The sequence below is a fragment of the Carcharhinus amblyrhynchos genome, chromosome 14 (genome assembly GCF_965287045.1).
Source record: "Carcharhinus amblyrhynchos chromosome 14, sCarAmb.v2.hapA, whole genome shotgun sequence".
Taxonomy (NCBI): Eukaryota; Metazoa; Chordata; class Chondrichthyes; order Carcharhiniformes; family Carcharhinidae; genus Carcharhinus; species Carcharhinus amblyrhynchos.
In genome coordinates this window covers 64,450,976-64,474,340 of record NC_137337.1, presented here as the reverse complement: position 1 = coordinate 64,474,340, position 23,365 = coordinate 64,450,976, and the positions used below count along the sequence as shown (strand labels likewise).

At 44.9% G+C, this 23,365-nt stretch overlaps 1 protein-coding gene across 2 annotated transcripts in view; it reads left to right on the top strand.

The window, feature by feature from the left end:
• tyro3 (TYRO3 protein tyrosine kinase) overlaps positions 1 to 20,707 on the top strand; it is a 98,892-nt gene extending 78,185 nt beyond the window's left edge. For both annotated transcript variants that reach the window (XM_080203013.1, XM_080203012.1), the window contains 6 exons: positions 2,254 to 2,346; positions 6,789 to 6,910; positions 11,825 to 11,934; positions 15,626 to 15,785; positions 16,315 to 16,451; positions 18,755 to 20,707. In XM_080203013.1, coding sequence (XP_080059139.1) covers positions 2,254 to 2,346; positions 6,789 to 6,910; positions 11,825 to 11,934; positions 15,626 to 15,785; positions 16,315 to 16,451; positions 18,755 to 19,130 — 998 coding nt within the window. In that variant the 3' untranslated portion in view covers positions 19,131 to 20,707. The remainder of the gene's footprint in view (positions 1 to 2,253; positions 2,347 to 6,788; positions 6,911 to 11,824; positions 11,935 to 15,625; positions 15,786 to 16,314; positions 16,452 to 18,754) is intronic.
• The last annotated feature ends 2,658 nt before the right edge of the window (positions 20,708 to 23,365 follow it).

Here is a 23,365-nt window from a genome sequence, read left to right as displayed (position 1 = left end):
GTGATCCTGGTGTCTGTGAATGACTGTTCCATGGTTAGTTTCACTATCAAAGATACTGACCACTTTGGTTGAGAATAACTCCAGGCCACCACTGTTGGTTACTGCAAGAATTCCTGACATTGGCACAATCGTTGGGATTGAAATGCCTCTCCTTAGCATGGTGATCTCTCCTGCTTTTCCTGTTGCCTTTCCACTTTCACTCAAACATCTGGATGTAGCAGAGCCAGATGAGACATTGGCCACTTACCATCAGCAATTCAGCTGGTGAGTGTCCTGCTGTGGTGTGTGGCGTGATATGATACAGGAACAAGAACCGTGAGAGCTTATCACTCGCCATTCTCCTCAATCCTTCTCTGTGTCTGAACAGCTTGCTGTGCGAAACTACTTGAAGTTGGATGAAAATACACAGTACACAAATGGTGCTTTCCATTCCTTTGCAAGAACCCTGGAACAGATCACTTGTAAACCTTATACTGTTAACAGAAACAAGAGAATCTGGTAAACCATGAGTTGCAAAAACTTGACGAGCTTCTCTATTGTAATGGGAACGGTGATGTTGCTCATGATGTGTACCTCTAACAACTTGGAATACAGTTCAATGATGACTAGAAACTTATATCCCTGCAAAGTCCACATGAAGCCTAGATATGGAAAATCAGGCCATTCCCATGGATGTGGCGGTGCTATTGATGCCATCTTTTGGTTGAGCTGACACACGAACAGTCCTTATTTCCAAGTCCTGATCCATATTATGTCTCCAAACATACGACCTGGCTAAACTTTTCATTTGGGAGGCAGCCTGGTGAGCCTCATGAACATCATCTAAGACATATGAACAACCCAGGGGTGGAATGACCACTCTAGACCCCCAAAGCATCCAACCATCCTGCACACACATCCCAAGTTTCCATATGGTCTCGCATATGGTCTCAGGTCATTATCCCCTGTAACCATAGATCATCCCTGCACAAGGAAATCTCTTCACCTGAGACAGGACAAGATTCCTGTCCATCCACTGCTTAATCTGTTCAGCGTTCACTGGAGATTGCAAAAGTCTCCTGAGCAAGGAAATTGTCTCTGGAAGAAATAATGTCTTGGCATGTCCAGTAAAGGAACATGTCTGAGTGTGTCTGCATTTGAATTGTCCTGCCCTGTACACTATGTTATACTGGTAAGATGACAAAATGTTAGCCCAGCGTGTATTCTCACCGAGGCAATGGGAGGAATGCACTTGGATTCACTGAAAAGACTCTTCAATGACTTGTGGTCGGTACATATAGTGAATGAACGATCATGGTGGCACAGTGGTTAGCAGTGTTGCCTCACAGTTCCAGGGTTCGATTCCCAGCTTGGGTCACCATCTGTGCGGAATCAGCACGTTCTCCCCCGTGTCTGTGTGCGTTTCCTCCGGGTGCTCCTTTTTCCCCTCATCTGAAAGATGTTAGGTGGATTGGCAATACTAAATTCTCCCTCCGTGTACCCGAACAGGCACTGGAGTGTGACGACCAGGGGATTTTCACAAGTAACTTCATTGCGGTGTTAATGTAAGCCTACTAACGAATGACTAATTAATAAATAAATAAAAGTGAAGGTACTGATGAAACTATTTCAGAGCAAAGATAATGGTTAGATCTTCTTTGTCTAACTGCAAATACCCCTTCCCTCAGCTGTTGACAGCGTACTTGATCCAAAATCAATGGATCTTTCTGTTCCAGCCTCCATGGATTCAGAACCAGAGGCAGCTAGTTACACAGGTCCCTCATGGTAAGACTAGACCTGTGAAAGCCCGTGCTGCCAAAGATGCCACCCTCGCATGCTCATACCCACTAAAGACATCAGTATACAGGAAGATGCTTACTGTAATACTCTATTATAGGGCTAGGCTTGAATTCCCTAGAATACTGTCTAGATAATTATGGGGTGTTTAAGACGATTAGGGTAGATAGAAGCTATTTCCTCATATGGGAGAATCCAAGTAAGGGCGTAACCTTAAAATTAGAGCTACGCTGTTGAAGGACGGTTATCAAGAAGCACTATCGCAGATAGGTTAGTGGAAATCCAGAGCTCCCCACCCCCCTGAGAAAGCTGGTAAAGTTAGGAGGCAATTAAAAATGTTGTAATTGAGATTAGTATGTTTGTGCTTGGTGAGGGTATTGAGGGAGATGGATTTCAAATTCTAGTTGAAATACAGAACCAGGTTAGACTGTCTGCTTCTGCGTTCTGATCCTATGTTGCCATCTCTCTCCCATGCAGCTGAAATCAATGCATCTGGAGATATTGAGGAGTTCCTGCGAGAGGCGGCCTGTATGAAAGAATTCAACCACCCCAATGTTATTAAGGTGATTGGTGAGTGTTGCAGGAACTGGGCCAGAATTTTACAATGCTCGGGAGGATATGTGTAAAATCATGAGGGGACGTCAGGCGCAAGTCTGGCTCTGGTGCGATACTCCCATCCGTGTGAACATGGGAAGTGTGCCCGCTGACAATCGATAGGCTGATTAAATGAATCAGTCAGCAATTCACTGGGACGTTTGTTGCCCGTTTGATTTTACGGTTTCTGGGTGGCCGAGTGGTTTCTACTTTTGAAGCTGAAACCTCAGTCCAAGGCGGGAGGAAAGTCCGGGCTGAAATAAAATGAACTGAAGTGTCTGGGGACTGGGGGCTGTGTGTGATTGTGCTGCCCACAGACTAGGGGTATTGTGTTTCCACTGATATTTACTCTTTACAGTCTCTTTACAGTCCACAATGGCTTCCTCCCCCCCGAGGGAACACATTGGAAACTCCAGCCCGCACACTCTCTTTCCTCAGTGCCTGCCCTCCTCCCACCCTGCTCTCCTCCCTCCCTCTCTGGCAATGCTTAGCCTTTCACAAAGCGTGTATCATGCTGGAGGACTGTTAATTGGCCAGCCAGCATATAGAAACCACTGAATCCCTACAGTGCAGAAGATGGCCATTCGGCCCATCGGGTCTGCACCGACACCAATCCCACCTCGGCCTTATCCCCATAACCCCATAGATTTACCCTGCTAATCCCTCTAATCTACGCAGCCCGGGACACTAAGGAGCGACTTAGCATGGCCAATCAACCTAACCCTCACGTCTTTTGGACTGTGGGAGGAAACCGGAGCACCCGGAGGAAACTCTCACAGACACAGGGAGAATGTGCAAACTCCACACAGTCACCCAAGCCAGGAATCGAACCTGGGTCCCTGGAGCTGTGAGGCAGCCATGCTAACAACTGTGCCACCTTGCCACCCATGCATTAACACGGTGATTTCGGATGGGAGCAGGGTTCACATTTGCTCCTGCCGGCACCAACCTTGGCTGCCCCCTCTGTGGTAAATTCCAGATCCTCGTGTTTGGATAGAGGAAGCTCGACTGGAAGACCAGATGGAGAATAGCGCCATCTTCTGTTCGGTTGCTCAACGCATTAAATCCAGCATGTTGGGTTGCACCCATCCTGGGAGGTTTCATCACATGATCTTCTGCCTCCAACCAGCCCCTGCCCTCCACACGCCCACCAATGACCTCCTGAAGCTTCCATCCTTGGGGCGCACCATCTTCCCACATTCAAAAGCAAACTGGCTCAGTGTTACAGTCAGACTGTCAGTCAAATTGCCAATTGCCAATTGCAACCAATAAATCAAACCGATCGAAAGAAAAATTGTTTTCATTTTCTTTGAGCTTTTGCTGGCAGCTGTGCTGAGGAGATTAATCTTTTGTTCCTTGACACTCTAAATCAGTTATGGAGGGACAACACTAAAGCACTGTGGGAACGCTGGGTTGGGACAGCAAACTCCAATCCCAGGGTAACCCCACGATCGATTTAAGAACCCTACCGCCCCTTGGTGAGCCAAAGTACTTGTGCTCATTTCATGACTTTGCGTGCCCTCGAGGTCGTATCAAATATTTAAATAACCCCTTGGCAGAATCATCAGGATCTGCACTGTCACATTGGCAAGGTGGCACAGCAATTAGCTGCCTCACAGCACCAGGGACCTGGGTTTGATTCCCGGCCTTGGGTCAGTGTTTGCATGGAGTTTGCACGTTCTCCCCATGTCTGTATGGGTTTCCTCCGGCTGCTCCAGTTTCCTCCCATAGTCTGAAAGACATGCAGATTAGGTGGATTGGTCATGCTAAATTGCCCTTTAGTGTCAAGGGGACTAGCTAGGATAAATACATGGGGTAATGGGGATAGAGCCTGGGTGGGATTGTGGTTGGTACAGACTCAATGGGTCGAATGGCCTCCTTCTGCACTGTAGGATTCTATGATCCCTTGGCAGTGGGGCTTGATAGAAGCTTCAGTTTGTTGGCTTTCAGGTATCTTTTGAACGGAGTTGTTTGTCTCAGACTATTTTCAATTCGCTTTGATATTTAGATGAACATCCTTCTGAAAATAAAATCTAGGCCGACCAAATAGACATTTTTTTCCTGTCGTTGAAAATAAATGGCACAACTAAGGCACAGCAGTTTGACAGCAACCATCTGTAGGATAAGCACTGACTGGTCTCTTTCTGTGATCTAATAGGTGCTCTGGAGCACTGGGGTTAATGTCTCATTGTTAAATTGCAGCTAATGTGTCAATGGCTGTAGTCCTCTTGGCTTTGAGTCAACAGGTTATTGCTGAAGGCCCCACTCTAGATATTTAAGCCCATATTTTATGTTCTCAGTGCTGTACAATTGGGGGTCTATCTTGTAGGTTGATGTAAAACTCCACTTTGCTGGGTGAGTGCAACTCCAACAACACTCAAGAAGCTCGACACCATCCAGGACAAAGCAGCCTGCTTGATTGACCTTATCCTCCACCATTAACATTCACTTCCTCCACCACCCATGTACAGTGGCAGCAGTGTGTACCATCTACAAGGTGCACTGCAGCAACTCACCACAGCACCTTCAATAGCACCATTTGAACCAACAACCTTACTACCTAAACAAAAGGGCAGCAGTTGCATGGGAGCACCAGAACTTGTAAGTTCCCCTCCAAGTCACTCACCATCCTGACTTGGAAAAATATTGCCGTTCCTTCACTGTCATGAGGTCCAAATCCTGGAACTCTCTAACAGCTCTGTGGATGTACCCACACCACATGGTCTTCAGTTGAATGAGATAGCTCACCACCACCTTCCCAAAGGTAGTTCATAAATCCCTACAGTAAAGAAAGAGGCTATTCGGCCTATCAGGTCTGCACGAACAACAATCCCATCCTAATCCTATCCCCGTAACCCCATATTTACCCTGCTAATCTCCCCAACACTAGGGTCAATTTAAAATGGCCAACCCATCTAACCGGCACATCTTTGGATTGTGGGAGGAAACTGGAACACCTGGAGGAAACCCATGCAGACACAGGGAGAACGTGCAGACTCCACACAGACAGTGACCCAAGGCCAGAAGTTAACCCGGGTCCCTGGCACTGTGAGGCAGTAGTGCTAACCAGAGTCCCTGGTGCGGTGAGGCAGCAGTGCTAACCACCGTGCCACCTGTCGCTGAGGCAGCAGTGCTAACCTGGGTCCCTGATGCTGTGAGGCAGCAGTGCTAATCACTGCCATCGTGTTGCCTGAGGCACTCCCCTGGGTCTCTGGATGGTGAGTGTGGTGACAATATCATGTCACTGCCTCCTGCCATGACGGGACTGGAAAATTCCAGCCACAGCAGGAAGCCAATCAACCTGTTGAGATTGGGCCAGATCTTGAAAGAACCATCCAATATCCAATAAGTTGTCCTCCTTATGCTCTTACCTCAGCTCAGTAAATTTCTCCTTTCCAAGTCCTAATTCCTTATTTGAAAGTTGCCACTGAATCTGTACCTCGCACCCTTTCAGGCACTGCATTCCAAACAAACACACCTTGCAACTTTAGGGAAATGTCTCATCTTGCTGCTGCTTTGCCCATTATCTTAAATTTGTGTCCTTTGGTCACCCACTTTTAATGTTGCTGGGAACCGTTTCTCCTTACTTCGTCCATCGAAACATTTTAAATTCATATTTCTCAACCTCTGTTCTAAGGAGAGCAATCCTAGCTTCTTGAGTTTCTCCGTAGAACTGAATTCCCTCATTAAGATAAAGCAAAAATTACTGCAGACACTGGAAAATCTCAGCAGGTCTGACAGCCTCTGTGAAGAGAGAATAGAGCCAACGTTTCAAGTCAGAATGCCCCTTCGTCAGAGCTATCAGACCTGCTGAGATTTTCCAGCATTTTCTGTTTTTGAATTCATTAATTCTCTGATACCATTCCAGGAAACCTTACTTTATACCTCCCCAAGTACTTGACATCCTTACTGAAGTGTGGCGCCCAGCGGTGAACACACTACCCCAGCTGAGGCCTAACCAGTAATTTATAGAGGGTTGGCATAAATTCTTTAATGTACTACGCCTCTATTAATAAATAATAGGCCTCACAGCACCAGGGACCAGGTTCAATTCCAGCCTCGGGTCATTTGCACATTCTCCCGTGGCTGCATGGGTTTCTTCCGGGTGTTCCGGTTTCCTCTCGTGTTCCAAAGATGTGCGGGTTAGGTGGGTTAGCCATGGTGAAAAGGTGAGGAAATGGGAATAGGATGGGGAGAGGGCCTGGGTAAGATGCTCAGTCAGAGAGTCGGTGCAGAGTTGATAGGCCAAATGGTCTTCTTCTGTACCGTAGGAATGTTATGATTGTATGAGAAACCAGTTTGCTATATATGCTTTTTATCAGCTTTTTCAGGAGCTTCTTTGAAGAATAGTGCAATGTGGCATCTTCGTGTCCTGAAGTCAATGTTTCCTTGTTTCTTTATCTTTCTGCTCTCTCCAGGAGTGAGTCTCCAGAGTCGAGCCCATCGCCGGCTTCCAGTTCCCATGGTCTTGCTGCCTTTCATGAAACACGGAGATCTTCGCACCTACCTTGTTCTCTCCAGGCTTGGAGACCAGCCAATTGTAAGTCAATGATCCACCTCAACCCCCAACTGCTTACTCTAAGGCCTGTTTTCCTGTTCCTATTCATCTCCACCCGGCAGAATGCAGCATTGAAGAGGAACTAATCTCCTTGTTGTGATTTGGTGCCAAACAGATGGTGGGAGGACTCTGCTCCATTCCCCATGCAGATGACTTCAGTCAGGGTCATGATGTGGAGATGTTGGACTGGGATAGGCACAGTAAGAAGTCTCACAACACCAGGTTGAAGTCTAACAGGTTTATTTGGAACCATGAGCTTTTGGAGTGCTGTTCTTTCATCAGGTGACTCACCTGATGATAAACCTGTTGGATTTCAACCTGGTATTGTGAGAATTCTTCAGTCTAGTTAGCTGTTGAGCGATATAATGAACCTCAGGAATTCTAGGAAGAGAACGAGCTATCCAGTGACGCCCCTTTCCCCCCTCAACTCCCCCATTCTGACACTCCTGCCCTGCTAGAGAAATATAGGAAGGGAAACTCTGCACCCACTGTAATGCCTCCCACAGTGGAATAGTGTGCTGCTGCTCAGTCTAGTTGCATAGATGAAGATTTGGCCACTTAGGTGTTGGCGTAGATGAGCAGCAATGCTGACTGGACCTTCTTTCTGCGATTGCTGGAATTCCAGTGATTAAAGAAGAAATAATTGACCCAAAAAGTAGTGATAAATAGAACTTTCCCTTTCGTAGAATCCCTACAGTGCAGAAGATGGCCACTTGGCCCACTGAGCTGAACCAACAACAATCCCACATTTACCTTGCTAATCCTTCTGACATCCTCCTAAGGGGCAATTTAATACGACCAATCCACCTAACCTGTGGATTGGAGTGTGGGAGGAAACCAGAGCACCTGGAGGAAACCCATGCAGACATGGGAAGAACGTGCAAACTCCATACACATTGACCCGTGGCCAAAATTGAACCCAGATCCCTGGCCCTGTGAGGCAGCACTGTGCCGCCCCTTGTTTAAAATAGTATCCCTCACACACAGCTCTCTTTGATTTGATTTATTATTGTTATGTGTATTAGTATACAGTGAAAAGCATTGTTTCTTGCATGCTATACAAAGCATACTGTTCATAGAGAAGGAAACGAGCGAGTGCAATGTGACAGTTATAGCTAGGGTGTAGAGAAAGATCAACTTTGTGTGACGTAGGTCCATTCAAAAGTCTGGTGGCAGCAGGGAAGAAGCTGTTCTCGAGTAGGTTGGTATGTGATCTCAGACTTTTGTATCTTCCTGATGGAAGAAGGTGGAAGAGAGAATGTCCGGGGTGCATGGGGTCCTTAATTATGCTGGCTGCTTTTTCGAGGCAATGGGAAGTGTAGACAGAGTCAATGGATGGGAGGCTGGTTTGAGTGATGGATTGGGCTACGTTCACGACCCTTTGTAGTTCCTTGCCAAGCGTTATAGACAGATACTGTTCCTGAATCCACCTCAGGGAGCTAATTCTTCGCAGCACCAGAAATGTGTTATGACATTAGCCAGAACAACTGGTTGCATGCTCGTGCATTTAACTGAAATTCCTTAAAGAGACACCGTCCTCCTGGGAAAACTTTAGAAAGTCTACAATCATGATGATGATGGAAAAACAATAAATAAGACATGCATCGTGTATGGTGTCCCAGCGATGAGCATAGTGTAAAGCTTTCTTCTCACTTCTCAAAGAAATTAAACCATCCAAATATCCATTTCATGAAGACATTGTGGGTGTAAAATTGAGCTAGGTGGTGGTGGTGGTGGTGGGGGTGGGGGGGGGGGGGGGAGAAAATCACTGACCGGAGGCCAATGGATGAGGGAAGCAGGTAAAACAGATTGGCTATGGGTCCATTTTGTGCAACTGTTGAAGAAGATTCCCTTCCCGCTTATCATATTATTAGACTGATAAGGAACTGATTATACTTGGAAGTTGGTGCTTGGCACAGATGTTTGTTTTTATTCCAGCAATTATAGCTAATTCAGTTCATTGCTGTTTGTTGTCCAATGATTCTGGCCATCAGCTTACTTGGGTAACATACATTACTCCCTCTGCTCCAGATAGCAACACATTTATCTGTGCCCCAGTTAATGAAATGTTGCTGTTTTGTTTTCTCTCTGTCCTAGTTGGCCATCTCTTTATTGTTCTCCCTCTTTTTCATGACTTTATTCTTTTACTGTTGCTGTCCTTGTGGCAGTCCCTCTTTCTCATTCTTTACCATGTGTGTCTTGCTTGGCACTTTTACTGTCACTCACTGTTTATATAATTAGTTATGCCTACATGTCTCTTTCTCTTATTTAACCTTAGTTTGTCATAGAATCCCTACAGTGCAGGAGGAGGCCATTTGGCTCATCAAGTCTGCAACAACACTGTCAGAGCTTCCCACCCAGGCCCTAGCCCTGTAATCCCACATATTTATCCCATTAATCCCCCAACCCCACCCATCCTGGGTCACTAAGGGACAACTTAGCACAGCCAATCCACCTAACCAGCACATCTTTTGGACTATGGGATGAAACTGGAGCACCCGGAGGAAACCCAAGCAGACATGGGGAGAATGTGCAAACTCCACACAGACAGTGACCCAAGCTGGGAATTGAACCCAGGTCCCTGGAGCTGAGAGGCAGCAATGTTAACCAATGTGCCACTATGCCATCCTATATTGCTTCTAGTTCTTTCTATCTATGTTGAACTGGTGATATACCACTCTCTATCTATTTCTGTGCTGTAGTTCATGATGTGTATGGCTGTGTGTGTCTCTCTCTCTCTCAAACACCAAGATATTGAGCAGTTTGCTTTCTATTTATCACAGTAACATTGTAGCTGTTGATTTGCTCAACAATCCCTGAACCTCCACAATCCTTCTCTTCCATTTTATCAATCTCCCTGGATGCCATCTTTTCTCCCTCAAGTTATGGCTCACAAAGCTGGGTATATCTGGTACACAGCTGGTTTAACTATGCCTTGCCCGATCTGACCAAATTACATACAAGTTTCCCTGGGCTTTGCTGTCCTCTTGTTAAATGCGTAATGTCACAATGGGTGATATTAAATGTAGGCAATGGGAGTCTTGTCTGGAGAGCCCCATGCTACTTTCTTTGCAGAAGGCCTGTCATTGTCCTTTCCTACAAATGAAGGTCCTAAGGGCGGAACCCCCACCCCAATCCCCCCTGCCTTGACAGCTACCAGGCAGAGACTGGCAGCTTTTCCTTGCAGGCAGCGGGAGTGCTGGCAATGTACCCGGGGAAAGGCCTAGGATCGTGGAGACACCCAGGCCACAGGTGAGTGAGGGCAGGATGGGAGTTGTGTGGTTGGAGCTGGGGGCCAGAGAAGGTTGGCAGTAAAGACAGAGGTGCGGCACTCAGCGGGGTTCCCCCCCACTCTCCCTACCCTGTTTCCGAAGCGAGGTACCAGCTCAGACACCGAGTGCTTTGAGTGGGGGACCCTCTTGCCTCTGGAGCTTGAGTGAGGTGGTTTATTTTTCAGCTTTCCCATGTGATGACTATCCCACCCATCACTAATTGAATACCAGCAGTGGCAGAAGAGGCTCTGAAGTGGATTTATGGGCCTCAAATGGCGTTGGGGCAGAATGGCTGTCTATGAGACATCCCGCTCTAGACTTAGTTGGGACAGAGATGGGAAGGCGGCGGGATATACACCCTGTCTAATTAAATAACCCCTCCCACCTCTAAACTCACCCCAGAGGAGGGCATTAAATTCCCCTGTTATCGCTAAGATCAAAGTTAACTCTTTTTTCCAACAAGCCTTCATCAAACCCCTCTGCCCTGCTCCACCCAGCCTCATCTTTAGCAACAAGTATAGGGAGCGAGTTACCAATCATCTGTTCTACTGCTTTTCCTGCACCCTCCAAACCAAGCTTTCACCCATGCTCCCATATGCCTCATGCAGGTCTCTTGGTTTCTTTCTTGCCTTCTCCACGTGTCCTCATCTCTGTAACCCCTGCCTTAGCCCACATGTTGCTGCAACTCTGGTCAATGGCTTTGTCAGATCTGGCCTCAATTATTCCAATGTTCTTCTTACTGCCCCAGATAAACTTCAGCTCATCCAGATCTCTCCTGCCCTTTTCCCTTAATTGCATCAACCTCCACTCACTATTACTCCTGTTTCCACTGACTGATGATGGTTCCTGGTCCTTCCAGCACAGATATCAGGTTCTCCTCATTTCAATTCAATCCCTTCTCCTTGATTTTGCCCTTCCTATCTGTCTACTGCAAGTTGTAACCCTCACTGCCAAGCTCTCTGTTGCATATTCCTCCCATTCTTTGGCAGCTCTTGACTTCAGCTAACCAAGCCCCATTCTCTGGAGCTCCCTCCAGCTTTCCACCTCACTCTCTTCCAATAAGATCCTGATCAAAATGCTTTAACTGTGCTTTCAGTCACTCTTCACAATATCTTACTACTTGGCTTAACATTTAGCTTTTCCTCCAGGACTTGAGCACAAAAATCAAGTCTTGACACTCCAATGCAGTACTGGGGGAGTACTACACAGTTAAAGTTGCCGTCTTTCAGTTGAGACATTGAACAACCTACCCTCTCAGGTGGATGTAAAAGATCCCATGCATTATTTTGAGGAGTGGACAGTTCACCCGGGTGACTGACCACATTTACCCCTCAATCAACATTGCAAAAGTAGATTATCTGGTCAGTATCATGTTACCATTTGTGGGATTGTTCTGTGCTTTATAAATTGGCTACTGTGTTTCCTACATTATAACAGTGACTACAGTCAAAGTCTTTCATTGGTTGTATATTGTTTTGAACCAATGGTCATGAATTTTAATTACCCCTGTCTGAAACACCCTGGCATGTTTAGCTCTATTTGTTCCTCTATGCCTTGGTTGGATGGTTTGTGTTGCTTCTCTCTCTTCCCCTAATTGATGATAACCTCTCTCTTTCTCTTCCAGGACATTCCAGTGCAGACCCTTTTGAACTTTATGATTGATATTGTCAAAGGGATGGAGTACTTGAGCAGCAAGAACTTTGTCCATAGGGACCTGGCCACACGCAACTGCATGTAAGTGAGCACAAATGGGGTATGCATTACTTATTATTATTTATTCATGGGAATAATAATAAGTAATGCAATGTCACTGGCTAGGACAGCATTTATTGTCCATCCCTAATTGCCCTTGAGAAAATGGTGATGAGTTGTGTTCTTGAACTGCTGCAGTTCATACGGTGCAGGTACACGCATAGTACTGTTAAGGGGGGAGTTCTAGGGTTTTGACCCAGTGACAGTGAAGGAACAGCGATATATTTCCAAATCAGAATGGTGAGTGCCTTGGAGGGGAACTTGCAGGTGATGTTCCCATGTGCCTCCTGCTCATGCCCTTCCAGATGGTAGAGGTCAGGGGTTTGAAAGGTGTGGTCAAAAGAACCTTGGGAAGTTGCTGCAGCGCATCTTGTGTTTAGTAGTGTTTGTGCTGTCACTGATAATGAAGGGAGTGAATATTTAAAGTGATGGGGTGAGTGTTAATCAAGTGGGCTGCTTTGTTCTGGATGGTGTTGAGCTTCTTGAGTGTTGCGAGGCCTGCAATCATCCAGGCAAGTTGGGAGTATTCCATCACATCCCTCACTTATATCTTGTTGACAATGGACAGACTCTGGGGAATCAGGAGGTGAGTTGCTCACCACAGAATTCTCAATCTCTGACCTGCTCCTGTCGCCACAGTATTGATATAGTTGGTCCAGTTCAATTTCTGGTCAATGGTGGCCCCCCCCGGGGAAGTTGGTGGTGGGGATATTCGGCCATGGTATTGCCATTGAATGTCAAGGGAAGGCAAGAGTCTCTTGTTTAGCATGGTCATTGCTGGCACTTGAGGTATGAGTGTTACTTGCCATTTAACAGCCCAAGATGCAGGTGTCCAGGGCTTTTTGTATCTGTATATGGACTGCTTTAGAATCCGAGAAGCTGCAAATGGGAATGAACATTGTGTAGTCAGCAGTGAACATCCCTAGTTCTGACCTTATGATGGAGGGAAGGCATTGATGAAGATGATTGAGCCTCGGACACTAATAGGGGTGTCTAAGCCTAGACAGCATAAGTTTAAGGTGAGAGAGGAGAGAAACAAAAGGATCTAGAGGAGCGATTTTTTCACACACAGGGTGGTGAGTGTCTGTAACAAGCTGTCAGACGTAGTAGTAGAGGTGGGTATAATTTTGTCTTTTAAAAAGCCTTTAGACGGTTACATGAATAAGATGGCCATGGAGGGATATGGGCCAAATGTGGGCAATTGGGACTAGCTTTGTCATTTTAAAAAAAGGCAGCATGGACAAGTTGGGCTGAATGGATTGTTTCCATGTTGAAAACCTCTATGACTCTACTCAGAGGAACTTTAGCAATTCAGTATTTTGTTTCATTTGAACAAGGCTGTTCTGTGTTCTGGAACCTAAATTAGGTGAACATTGGTGAGCAGGCTATTGACAATGTCAATGACACTATTCATCACTTTATTGATGGTGCAAAGGAGATTAACGGTGATAATTGGATGAGCAAAACAAATTTTCCATGTTGCAAATCTGACAATATTTTAACCTCTGTCTTTTGCACTGATAAAAGAACAGAATAGAATCCCTACAGTGCATTCAGCCCATTGAGTCTGCACCAACAACAATCCCACCTTGGCCCTATTCTCGTAATTCCACATATTTATCCTCTAATTCCTCTAAGGTATGCATCTTGGGTCACAAAGGGGCAATTTAGCATGGCCAATGAACCTAATCCACCCCTGCACATCTTTGGCGTCTGGGAGGAAACCAAGCACCTGGAAGAAACTCACACAGACATGGGGAGAACATGCAAACTCCACACAGACAGTGACCCAAATCAGGAATCGAACCCAGGTCCCTGGAGCTGTGAAGCAACAGTGTTAACCATTGTGCCACTATGCTGCCCTAGATGTGCTAGACTTTACCATTGTTCAAGGATGGGAATGTTCATGGAGCCTCCTTCAATTGTCCACGTTATGAAATTGCTTCACTCTGTCTCTAGCATACACATTGTCCTGTTTGTGGTTACCAGAACAGAGATCAGACTCCTTGCTGTTGGCACTAATCTGATCCTCTTTCTAGCCATCTGGCCCAGTTGGCCAGAAAGAGGATCAGATTAGTGCCAACAGCAAGGAGTCTGATCTCTGTTCTGGCCTCTTCACCCTAGCCACAGTAAAAATAATTGAATTCAGCAAATAATCACCAACGATCTGCCTTTGTCAGAGAACTGAAGAAGTCAGTATTGTAGCTTCATCAGGTTGGCACATCATTTCCAGGTAAACCTGGTGCTGCTCCTGATGTGCTGTCCTACATTCATCATGGAACCAGGGTTAGGTGATGGTAATGGCAGTGTGAGGGCTTTCAAACCCCTGACCTCTACTATCTGGAAGGGCATGAACAGGAGGCACATGGGAACATCACCTGCAAATTCCCCTCCAAGGCACTCACCGTCCTGATTTGGAAATATATTGAGACGATTAAGGTGATCAAGGGAATTGAGTATGTTGTAAGAGAGAAACTATTTCCTCTAATAGGGAGCACAGAACAAAGAAATGTAAACCTTAAAATCCAAGACTATTCAGGGATGATATCACGATGCACATCCTCACATACAAGGTAGCAGAATTCGGCAACTCCTCGCCCCCAAAAATGTTGTTGAGGATGGGAGTTAAATGAAAATTTCAAAACTGAGGTTGATGATTTTTGTTGTTCAGGGTTAGAAATGCAGCACAGAAGGGAGCCAATCAGCCCATTATCCCAGTTCTGCTTCTATGTAAGACCTATCCAACTTAGTTCCAAACCTGAGCTTTCTCCTGTAACCCATTCCTCTTCAAGTCCAGTTGCCTTTGGTAGGTTCATTTGCAATCTGATTTTACCACCCTTTCAGAGAGTGTGTTCCAGTCCTAACAGCCTCTGTGGAAAATGATTTCTCCTCATTTCCAGTCTTGATTTTTTTTGTATCCATGGCCTCAGTTTATGGACTCACTTTGCAGAAGCCAGAAATAAACACGGAAAACGTTGGAAATGCTCAGCAGGTCAGACAGCATCTGTAGAGAGAAACAGAGTTAACATTTTAGGTTAGGATGCCTTTCCATCTGAACGGAGCAATAGTTTCTCCCGAATTCTTCCATTTAAATCTCTTGGTAATTTTGAATACTGCTATTAGGTCTCACCTTAATCTTTCTTGCTCTAAGGAGAATAACCTTTGCTTCTCCAATCTTACTATATTATTAGATATTCTCATCCCCGGTATCATCATGGTAAACCTAGTTACACACCCAAGTTACCACTGTCCATTTAATGGAATATGTATCCAATAACTCTTATGAGGTACCTTATCCAATGCCTTTTGAAAGTCCATGTTTACATTAACTTCAGCAACCCTCTCTGCTAATTCATCAATATTGAATTCGTCAAATGTGATTTGTCTTTAACAAATCTCGCCCCTTATTAATTTGTGCTTAAGTGAGAATTATTTCTTGTCCTTTACAATGGTCTCTGGTCATGTTTCTATCATTGATGTAAAGAAGCCAAGGTGGATAGATGGAATTAAGGTGCAGATCAGACATGATCTAATTCAATGGTGCAACAGGCTCGAGGAACTGAATGGCCTCCTCTTGTTCCTATGCAGGCTGTGGGAATGTTTGCTTTTTAAAATCAACCCGATGTCATTGTGAATTAATTAATGTTGCGCCAAATCTTCTTGCATCCATTAGGCTGGACCAAGATATGCGAGTGTGCGTGGCGGACTTTGGCTTATCTCGGAAGCTGTACAGCGGTGATTATTATCGACAAGGCAGCACAAGTAAGCTGCCTGTCAAATGGATTGCGTTGGAGAGTTTGGCAGATAATGTGTACACAGTTCACAGTGACGTGGTAGGTACAAAGACCATGTGTGTACGTTACCTTCATATCTCCTATGGCATTGCTCATGTCCAGTCAGCATTCAGAAGTATTGCCACGATCTTTAGCTGTTCTTGTCCCCTTTTAAGGTCATTGCTCATGGGAATGGCACATCAGGAGGTCAATAAGGGTAAATTTTTATTTTTTATTGTGGTTGGAAGCTCGATAATGGCTTTGCCCTAGCCCTCAGTGGGGAAATCATTCAAATCATGGCAAAGGTCATCACAAGGGAACAATGAAGTCACACCAGGGAACAGGTCACAGGGAGGAGACTAGGTTAACCAGGCATCATTTAACTAACATAAGGGCAAAATACTGTTGATACTGCAATCTGAAAAAAAAAACAGAAAATGCTGGAGAAACTCAACAGGTCTCTTAGCATCTGTGGAGAGGGAATAGAGCCAACGTTTCCAGCCTGGATGCCAGGGTAAATGTCACTGTGTCGATGTGTTTATCATACATCGTTTTAGTTTGTAACCATATGTTCACACTCTGATTCCAGTGGTCGTTTGGAGTCACTATGTGGGAAATAGCAACGAGAGGTCAGACCCCATATCCAGGGGTCGAGAATGCAGAGATTTATGACTACCTCATACGTGGACACAGACTGAAGCAGCCCCCAGACTGCACTGATGAATTGTAAGTAGAACCCGTTATTAAAGATGAGATCACAGAGTACTTGGAATTGCACAATAAAATAGGACTGAGTCAGCATGGCTTTGTCAAGGGGAGATCATGTCTGACAAATCTGTTAGGGTTCTGTGAGGAGGTAACAAGGAAGTTAGACAAAGGGGAACTAGTGGACGTGATTTATTTAGATTTCCAGAAGGTCTCTGACAAGGTGCTGCATAGGAGACTGCTAAATAAGTTAAGTGCCTATGGTGCTAAGGGTAAAATCCTGATATGGATAGAGGATTGGCTGACTGGCAGAAGGTAGAGAGTGGGGATAAAGGGATCTTTTTCAGGATGGCAGCCGGTGACTAGTGGTGTGCCTCAGGGGTCAGTGCTGGGACCACAACTTTTCACAATTATACATTAATGATTTGGAGGAAGGAATTGAAGGCACTGTTACCAAGTTTGCAGACGATACAAAGATATGTAGAGGGACAGATAGTATTGAGGAAGCCTGGGGGGGAGCTGCAGAAGGAATTCGACAGGTTAGGAGAGTGGGTAAAGAAATAGCAGATGGAATATAATGTGGAAAAATGTGAGGCTATGCACTTTGGAAGGAGGAATGGAGGCAGACTATTTTTAAATGGGGAAAGTGCTTAGGAAATCAAAACACAAAAGGACTTGGGAGTCCTTGTTCAAGATTCTCTTAAGGTTAACATGCAGGTTCAGTCGGCAGTTAGGAAGGCTGGAATACAAGAGCAGGGATGTACTCCTGAGGCTATTTAAGGCTCTGGTCAGACCCCATCTGGAATATTGTGAGCAGTTTTGGACCGCTAAGGGCTATCTAAGGAAGGATGTGCTGGCCTTGAAAAGGATCCAGATGAGGTTCACAAGAATGATCCCTGAATGAAGAGCTTGTCATATGAGGAACAGTTGAGGACTCTGGGTCTGTACTCGTTGGAGTTTAGAAGGATGAGGGGGGATTTTGTTGAAACTTACAGGATATTGCAAGGTCTGGATAGAGTGGATGTGGTGATATTTCCACTAGTAGGAAAAACTAGAATCAGAGGGCATAGCCTTAGGCTAAAGGGTGGTCCTTTAAAACAGAGATGAGGAGGAATTCCTTCAGCCAGAGAGTGGTGAATCTGTGGAACTCTTTGCCGCAGAAGGCTGTTGAGGCCAGGTCATTGAGTGTTCTCTGTCTTAAATAGATAGGTTCTTGATTAATAAGGGGATCAGGGACTATGGGGAAAAGGCAGGAGAATGGGGATGAGAAAAATATCAGCCATGATTAAATGGCGGAGAAGACTCGATGGGCCGAGTGGCCTAATTCTGCTCCTATGTCTTATGTCTAAGTAATAATTCTGGGGTGAAAGCCCTGGAATTGACTTTGAGTAAAAGGTTCCTTGCTTCATTATTCACACCAAGTCCCATTCACTTATCAATGTCTTGCTAGTTTACATTGGCTCCTAGTCAAGCGACATATCTAAGAACACAAGAACTAGGAGCAGGTGTAGGCCATCTGGCCCCTCAAACCTGCTCCACCATTCAATAAGATCATGGCTGATCTTTTCGTGGACTCAGGTCCACTTACCTGCCTGCTCACCATAACCCTTAATTCCTTTACTGTTCAAAAATGTCGCTATTCTTGCCTTAAAAACATTCAATGAGGTCACCTCAACTGCTTCACTGGGCAGGGAATTCCAATGATTCGCAATCCTTCGGGTGAAGAAGTTCCTCCTCAACTTGGTACTAAATTTGCTCTCCATTATTTTGAGGCCATGCCTCCTACGCTCCTTCCCCCCCTCCCCCTCTCAAGATGCCTCTTGAAACTTTTGGATATATCTTTGTGACATGATGTGGACAAATTCCATATTCATCCCCCTGGATCATTTTGCTACTTAAAAGGTACTATATAAATGCAAGTCATAATTGAGTTTGGTTAGCAGTGCTACATACAGCTGAACTAAGAGCTGAGATGAATTTGGTTCGTGCTGAATTTATTTTTTGGGTGGAGGTTGGGGAAAACAAAACACTTTTTATTGAATGGGAGAGTATTACCTTTGACAAAGGGGACCTGTGGTGAATGAATTTGCTGGATAGGGGACTGAGGCTCATGCATCTTGTCAAAGTGCTAGCTCCATCAGGCATGCTGTCCCCATGTTCTGCTTCACTACACAGGCCTGACAGGCTGAATAGCCTGCTCCAGTTCCTATGTTCCATCCAAAGTACAGTTGGAGATATTTTATTGGAGACATGTTGTGAAATCCTCTTCCTACTGTTGAATGACTTTCTTATTAAGAGCTTTTAATGTTTTTGTGTTGTGACAGGTACAAGCTCATGTACCAGTGTTGGCACACTGACCCCAAGCTCAGGCCTTCCTTTCAATCTTTGAGAGCATCGCTGGAAAGCCTCTTGCTGAGCTTCTCTCCGATCCCAGAGGCAGACCAACGACTCTACATGAACTTGCGGGAAGGGGCAGAGGCTTCTGCGTCGGATCTAGGCCGCAGTGCGGCCTGCTGGGAAGTGGATGGTCAGAGCATAGACAGTACGGAGGTCTCAGCCATCTCGGGCACTGCTGACTATCGTTACGTGACTGCTCCTCTGGGTTTGATAGATGATGGAAGGGAGGAAACCCCAGCGATTGATTCAGTGGATGCCATGCACCATGGACAAGTGGAAGATGAAGTCACGATAAGCCTTTAGCAGCAGGAAACTTAGGCTTAGTTACTGAGCAGTGCAATAATGAAACAGAGGGTGATCCTCTCAGCTGTGCCTTGGTATCATACACGGGTCAAACACTTGCAGGTTCATCACCTTCAACACGACGCAGATCCAAAAAGGACCTTTGAGATTTCCGTTGTCAATGAAGACTTGAACAATTTATTTATATCTAATGAACATCAAATGTCATTGATGGGACAAATTTGCTTGCATACTTTTTGATTTAAACAGAACTTTCTTTTCTAAAATAATTCTCTTTGGGCTGGATGCGGGGTGGGGTGGGGGGCAGTGTCTTGATTAAAAAGTGCAATAATTTTAGATGTTGGCTTGATTATCCACCTGCTCTTTGGCAACTGGTCAAAACTTTTTAATCGGATTCTGGGAAGCAGCCCAGCTCTGGATGAAGGGGATGCAGGCTGGATCAGATCGTATTGTCAGTGCACGCGCATGTATCAGTATGAACAATTCTGAAATCAGTCGGCATGAATGTTAAGATAAAAAAAAATTCTATTTATACAGCACTTTTCATGGATCATCGGATGTCTCAAAGCGCTTTGCTTTTGAAGTGTAGTCACTGTTGTAATGTAGGGAATGCGGAAACCAATTTGTGCACAGTAAGCTCCCACAAACAGCAATAATCTGTTTTTTGGGTCATTGGTTCTATTCTCGCTCCACAGAAGCTGTCAGACTTGCTGAGATTTTCCAGCATTTTCTGTTCTGGTATCAGTTTTTGGGATGTTGATTAAGGGATAAATATTGGCCAGGACACAGGGTAACTCCCATGCTGGTCTTCAAATGGTGCCATGGGATCATTTACATCTATCCAAGTGGGCAGATAGGGTCTGAAAGATGGCATCTCCAATGGTGTAGCACTCCCCCACTGCTGCACTGGCGAGGCAACCTTGATCTTTGTGCTCCAGTCCTGGACTGGAACTCAAACCCTAAACCTCATGATGTAGAGGCGAGAGTGCTACCAGTTAAGCCACAGCTGACATCAGGGAAAGACTTGCTTTTATTTTGGCCTTTCTGAGCTTGCAGCCAGTGAAGTACTTGTGAAATGTATTTTATCATAGCCCAAGGTCTCCCAATAGGCAGCATGACCATGACCAGATTATCTGCCTTGGTGGTTTGAGAATAAATGTTGGCCGGGACTTCTTTGAGTAATGCTGTGAGGTCTTCCACACCCATCTGAAAGAGAAAATGGGGTCTCAGTAGAACATCTCCATTCAGAAGGTGGCACTGCCAACAGTGCAGCACTCACTCATTATTGCACATGATATGTCAGCTTAGGTTTTGTGTTCTTGAGCCATGATTGTACTTCCAACTCAGAAGTGAGATGGCTATGCATTGAGCCCAGGACATCAGTACATTAATAATCTCCCTCCTGTGCTTTGGTGCATTTGTGTTAAACTTCGTGTGCATTGTTTTACCCATCAATGATTAATGCAACTGATCAATGCACTAGAAATTGAAGCAGTGAAACATCCTTATGTGATATGCTTAACTCATCACCCCTTTAGCCACCAATCACAGAGTTGCAAATAAAGGAATAAAAGGTCCACATACCCACCATCACTCTTCACTGAGGTTCGTGAAAATAATACTGCAATCCAGCTTTGTGACATTTTCACAACTCCACTGTTACATTAGGGATGTGCTGGAGCACAGTGGTTAGCACTGCTGTTCCACAATGCTAACGGTTCAATTCCTGGCTTGGATGACTGTGTGAAGTCTGCATATTCTCCCTATGTCTGTCTGGTTTCTTCCAGGTGCTCTGGTTTCTTCCTAGTCCAAAAGACATATCGGTTAGTGAATTGGCCATGCTAAATTCTCCCTCAGTGTACTCGAACAGGTGCTGGAATGTGGCGGCTCGTAGATTTTCACAGTAACTTCATTGCAGTGTTAATGTAAGCCTACTTGTGACTAACAAATAAACTCTTAAACTTTAGTGCTAAGCTCAGGGCGTTCACTGCAATATTCCAGTACCTCTGAAACATGCAACCTATCCCTATCTTCATAGGAATGAGCAGCAAATGCTGGTCTTTCCCAAGGTAAGGTATTAACTCAATGGTTTTCCCTGATGTAGGGTGGATTTGCCACATGCTGCATTTCTTTTGCCTCACACTGAACCCCGTGGCCTGCAGACCTCTTCAAAACAACTGGTAGTTGTGTTCCATTCAGAGAGGTTCTTTTATTTATATAGAAAGGTCATGAATCTGAGTGAAGGGTTCAGGTGATCCTTTGCACCAGGTTTTCCAAATAGTTTGAGACCCTTTCAAACTCTAATTCTGTTACCCAGTACCTTGTCCATTGCAATCTTATCAATGTAAAATGTTCCAATACTTTAGCACTTTTCTTGCAAATATATTTTTTCTTCCCCTTCCCCTCATAGCCTTAACGTAGACTTGAATCGTCAGAGAGAATTCTGATATCTTGTGCCCTATCCTTTGCTCTCTAGTACATATAAACCTCATGTTCCAAACTGCACATTGCTAATGCAGTAATGTACCCTTCATTCTGGCCTCAGTGCCTAGTGTACACTTGCTGATTTGTAGATAGCGATGCACTAAAACATGATATAGTCCCTGCTTCAATTTTCACTGATTGCTAACTGCAAATCATGCCACTCATAGCTGCCAAATATCTCCGATAGCATTGTGCCTACACATTCAACAATTTTTATTCTTCCTATTGTGAATTCCCAGTTATCAATCGCTGTTCATTAAATGGTTTTAATACCCCGATAATTCATACCTGTATGTATATATATACATGCAAAATCCAAGGACATGTTTGACATTGCTACTGCTGAGTGCATCTTGAGATGGTTAGTGCCAACCCATTATTAACTTCAATGAGCAGAAAAATCATGTGCTGAGTGCCAGGCTGCATTCTCTGCAAATGCTACTCCCCATTTAAAATGACATTTCCCCCAAGATATTCAAGGATATAATGTTGCAGGGTCCAGCATGGAAGGATATGATGTTGACCTTCCCTTGCTTGGTTCAATGACACCTTTCAATGCTTTTAATATCCTCCGGTGCAATCCAAGGGACTCCCAAATTACCTGCCTGTGTGGCCAAGTTGCAAGGAGTTTTCGTGGCAACGTTGGAGAGGGAGATGATTGGTAATTCTCCCAGATTTGGTTGGGAGGTAGTTGGAGCTGTATTTTATCTATAATTGAGTAGGAATGGACATAGCATAAAGAGGTTCTTTTAACAACAATAAACAAAGCATGTTTCCAACCAAAACCAACAGATTGAAATGGACATTATCTTCGTAAATAAATTGTCAGCAAACCTTTCACTTGTTCCTTGCAAGTATACAATGCCATGAAGTAGTTCATGGTAAGTGCAATACTGTAACTCCCCTGGTCATCAATTGAGAAATGATACTGTCCAGTACAGAATTAGACCATAAAGATTTAAGGGTTCCGGGCTCAATTTCCAGTCTGTGCTGAGGTACTGGATCTCAGACAAGGCAGTAGTTAGAGTCATTCTCCTGGTGTCAGTGTTCCTGGGGCTGGAAAGGAGGAAGAACTCAGCCAGTGATCACTCTCTTGAACAGTATCGAGGAAACCGCTGTCAGAAAATGCAAAAATGAGATGAGGAGGAATTTCTTCAGCCAGAGGGTGGTAAATCTGTGGAACTCATTGCCACAGAGGTGGAGGCCAGGTCATTGAGTGCCTTAAAGACAGAGTTAGATGGGTTCTTGATCAATAAGGGAATCAAGGGTTAAGGGGAGAAGGCAGGGGAATGGGGATGAGAATCATATCAGCATGATTGAATGGCCTAATTCTGCTCCTATGTCTTAAGGGTGTGCAAACAGCTATTTTTGTTATGACGCCGTACATTATCCTGGCGCCCCCATCTCCACTGCTGCATCATCTCACTGTGCAACTTCCAACACACAGAATGGTCATTTGGAATAGATTACAGGAGGGGAACCAGTGCCTGTGCACCAACAGGAAAGCGCTCATGCATTCCTCCCATCGTATTACTGAGCTTTTCACATGATCAGGGATAAAGCTGATTATTTCCTTATGTTCTCAACCGCTTTTCCTTAATGAAGAGAATTGAAACGGAACTGTAAGGAATCATTAAAGCTGCCTCAACCTTTTATTATCTAGGAAGCTTTGTCATTATGTTGACTTACAGTCTGGATACAAGCTGAACTTTACACAGTGGCTAAATGAAGTTATTCTGCTGGCTGATACC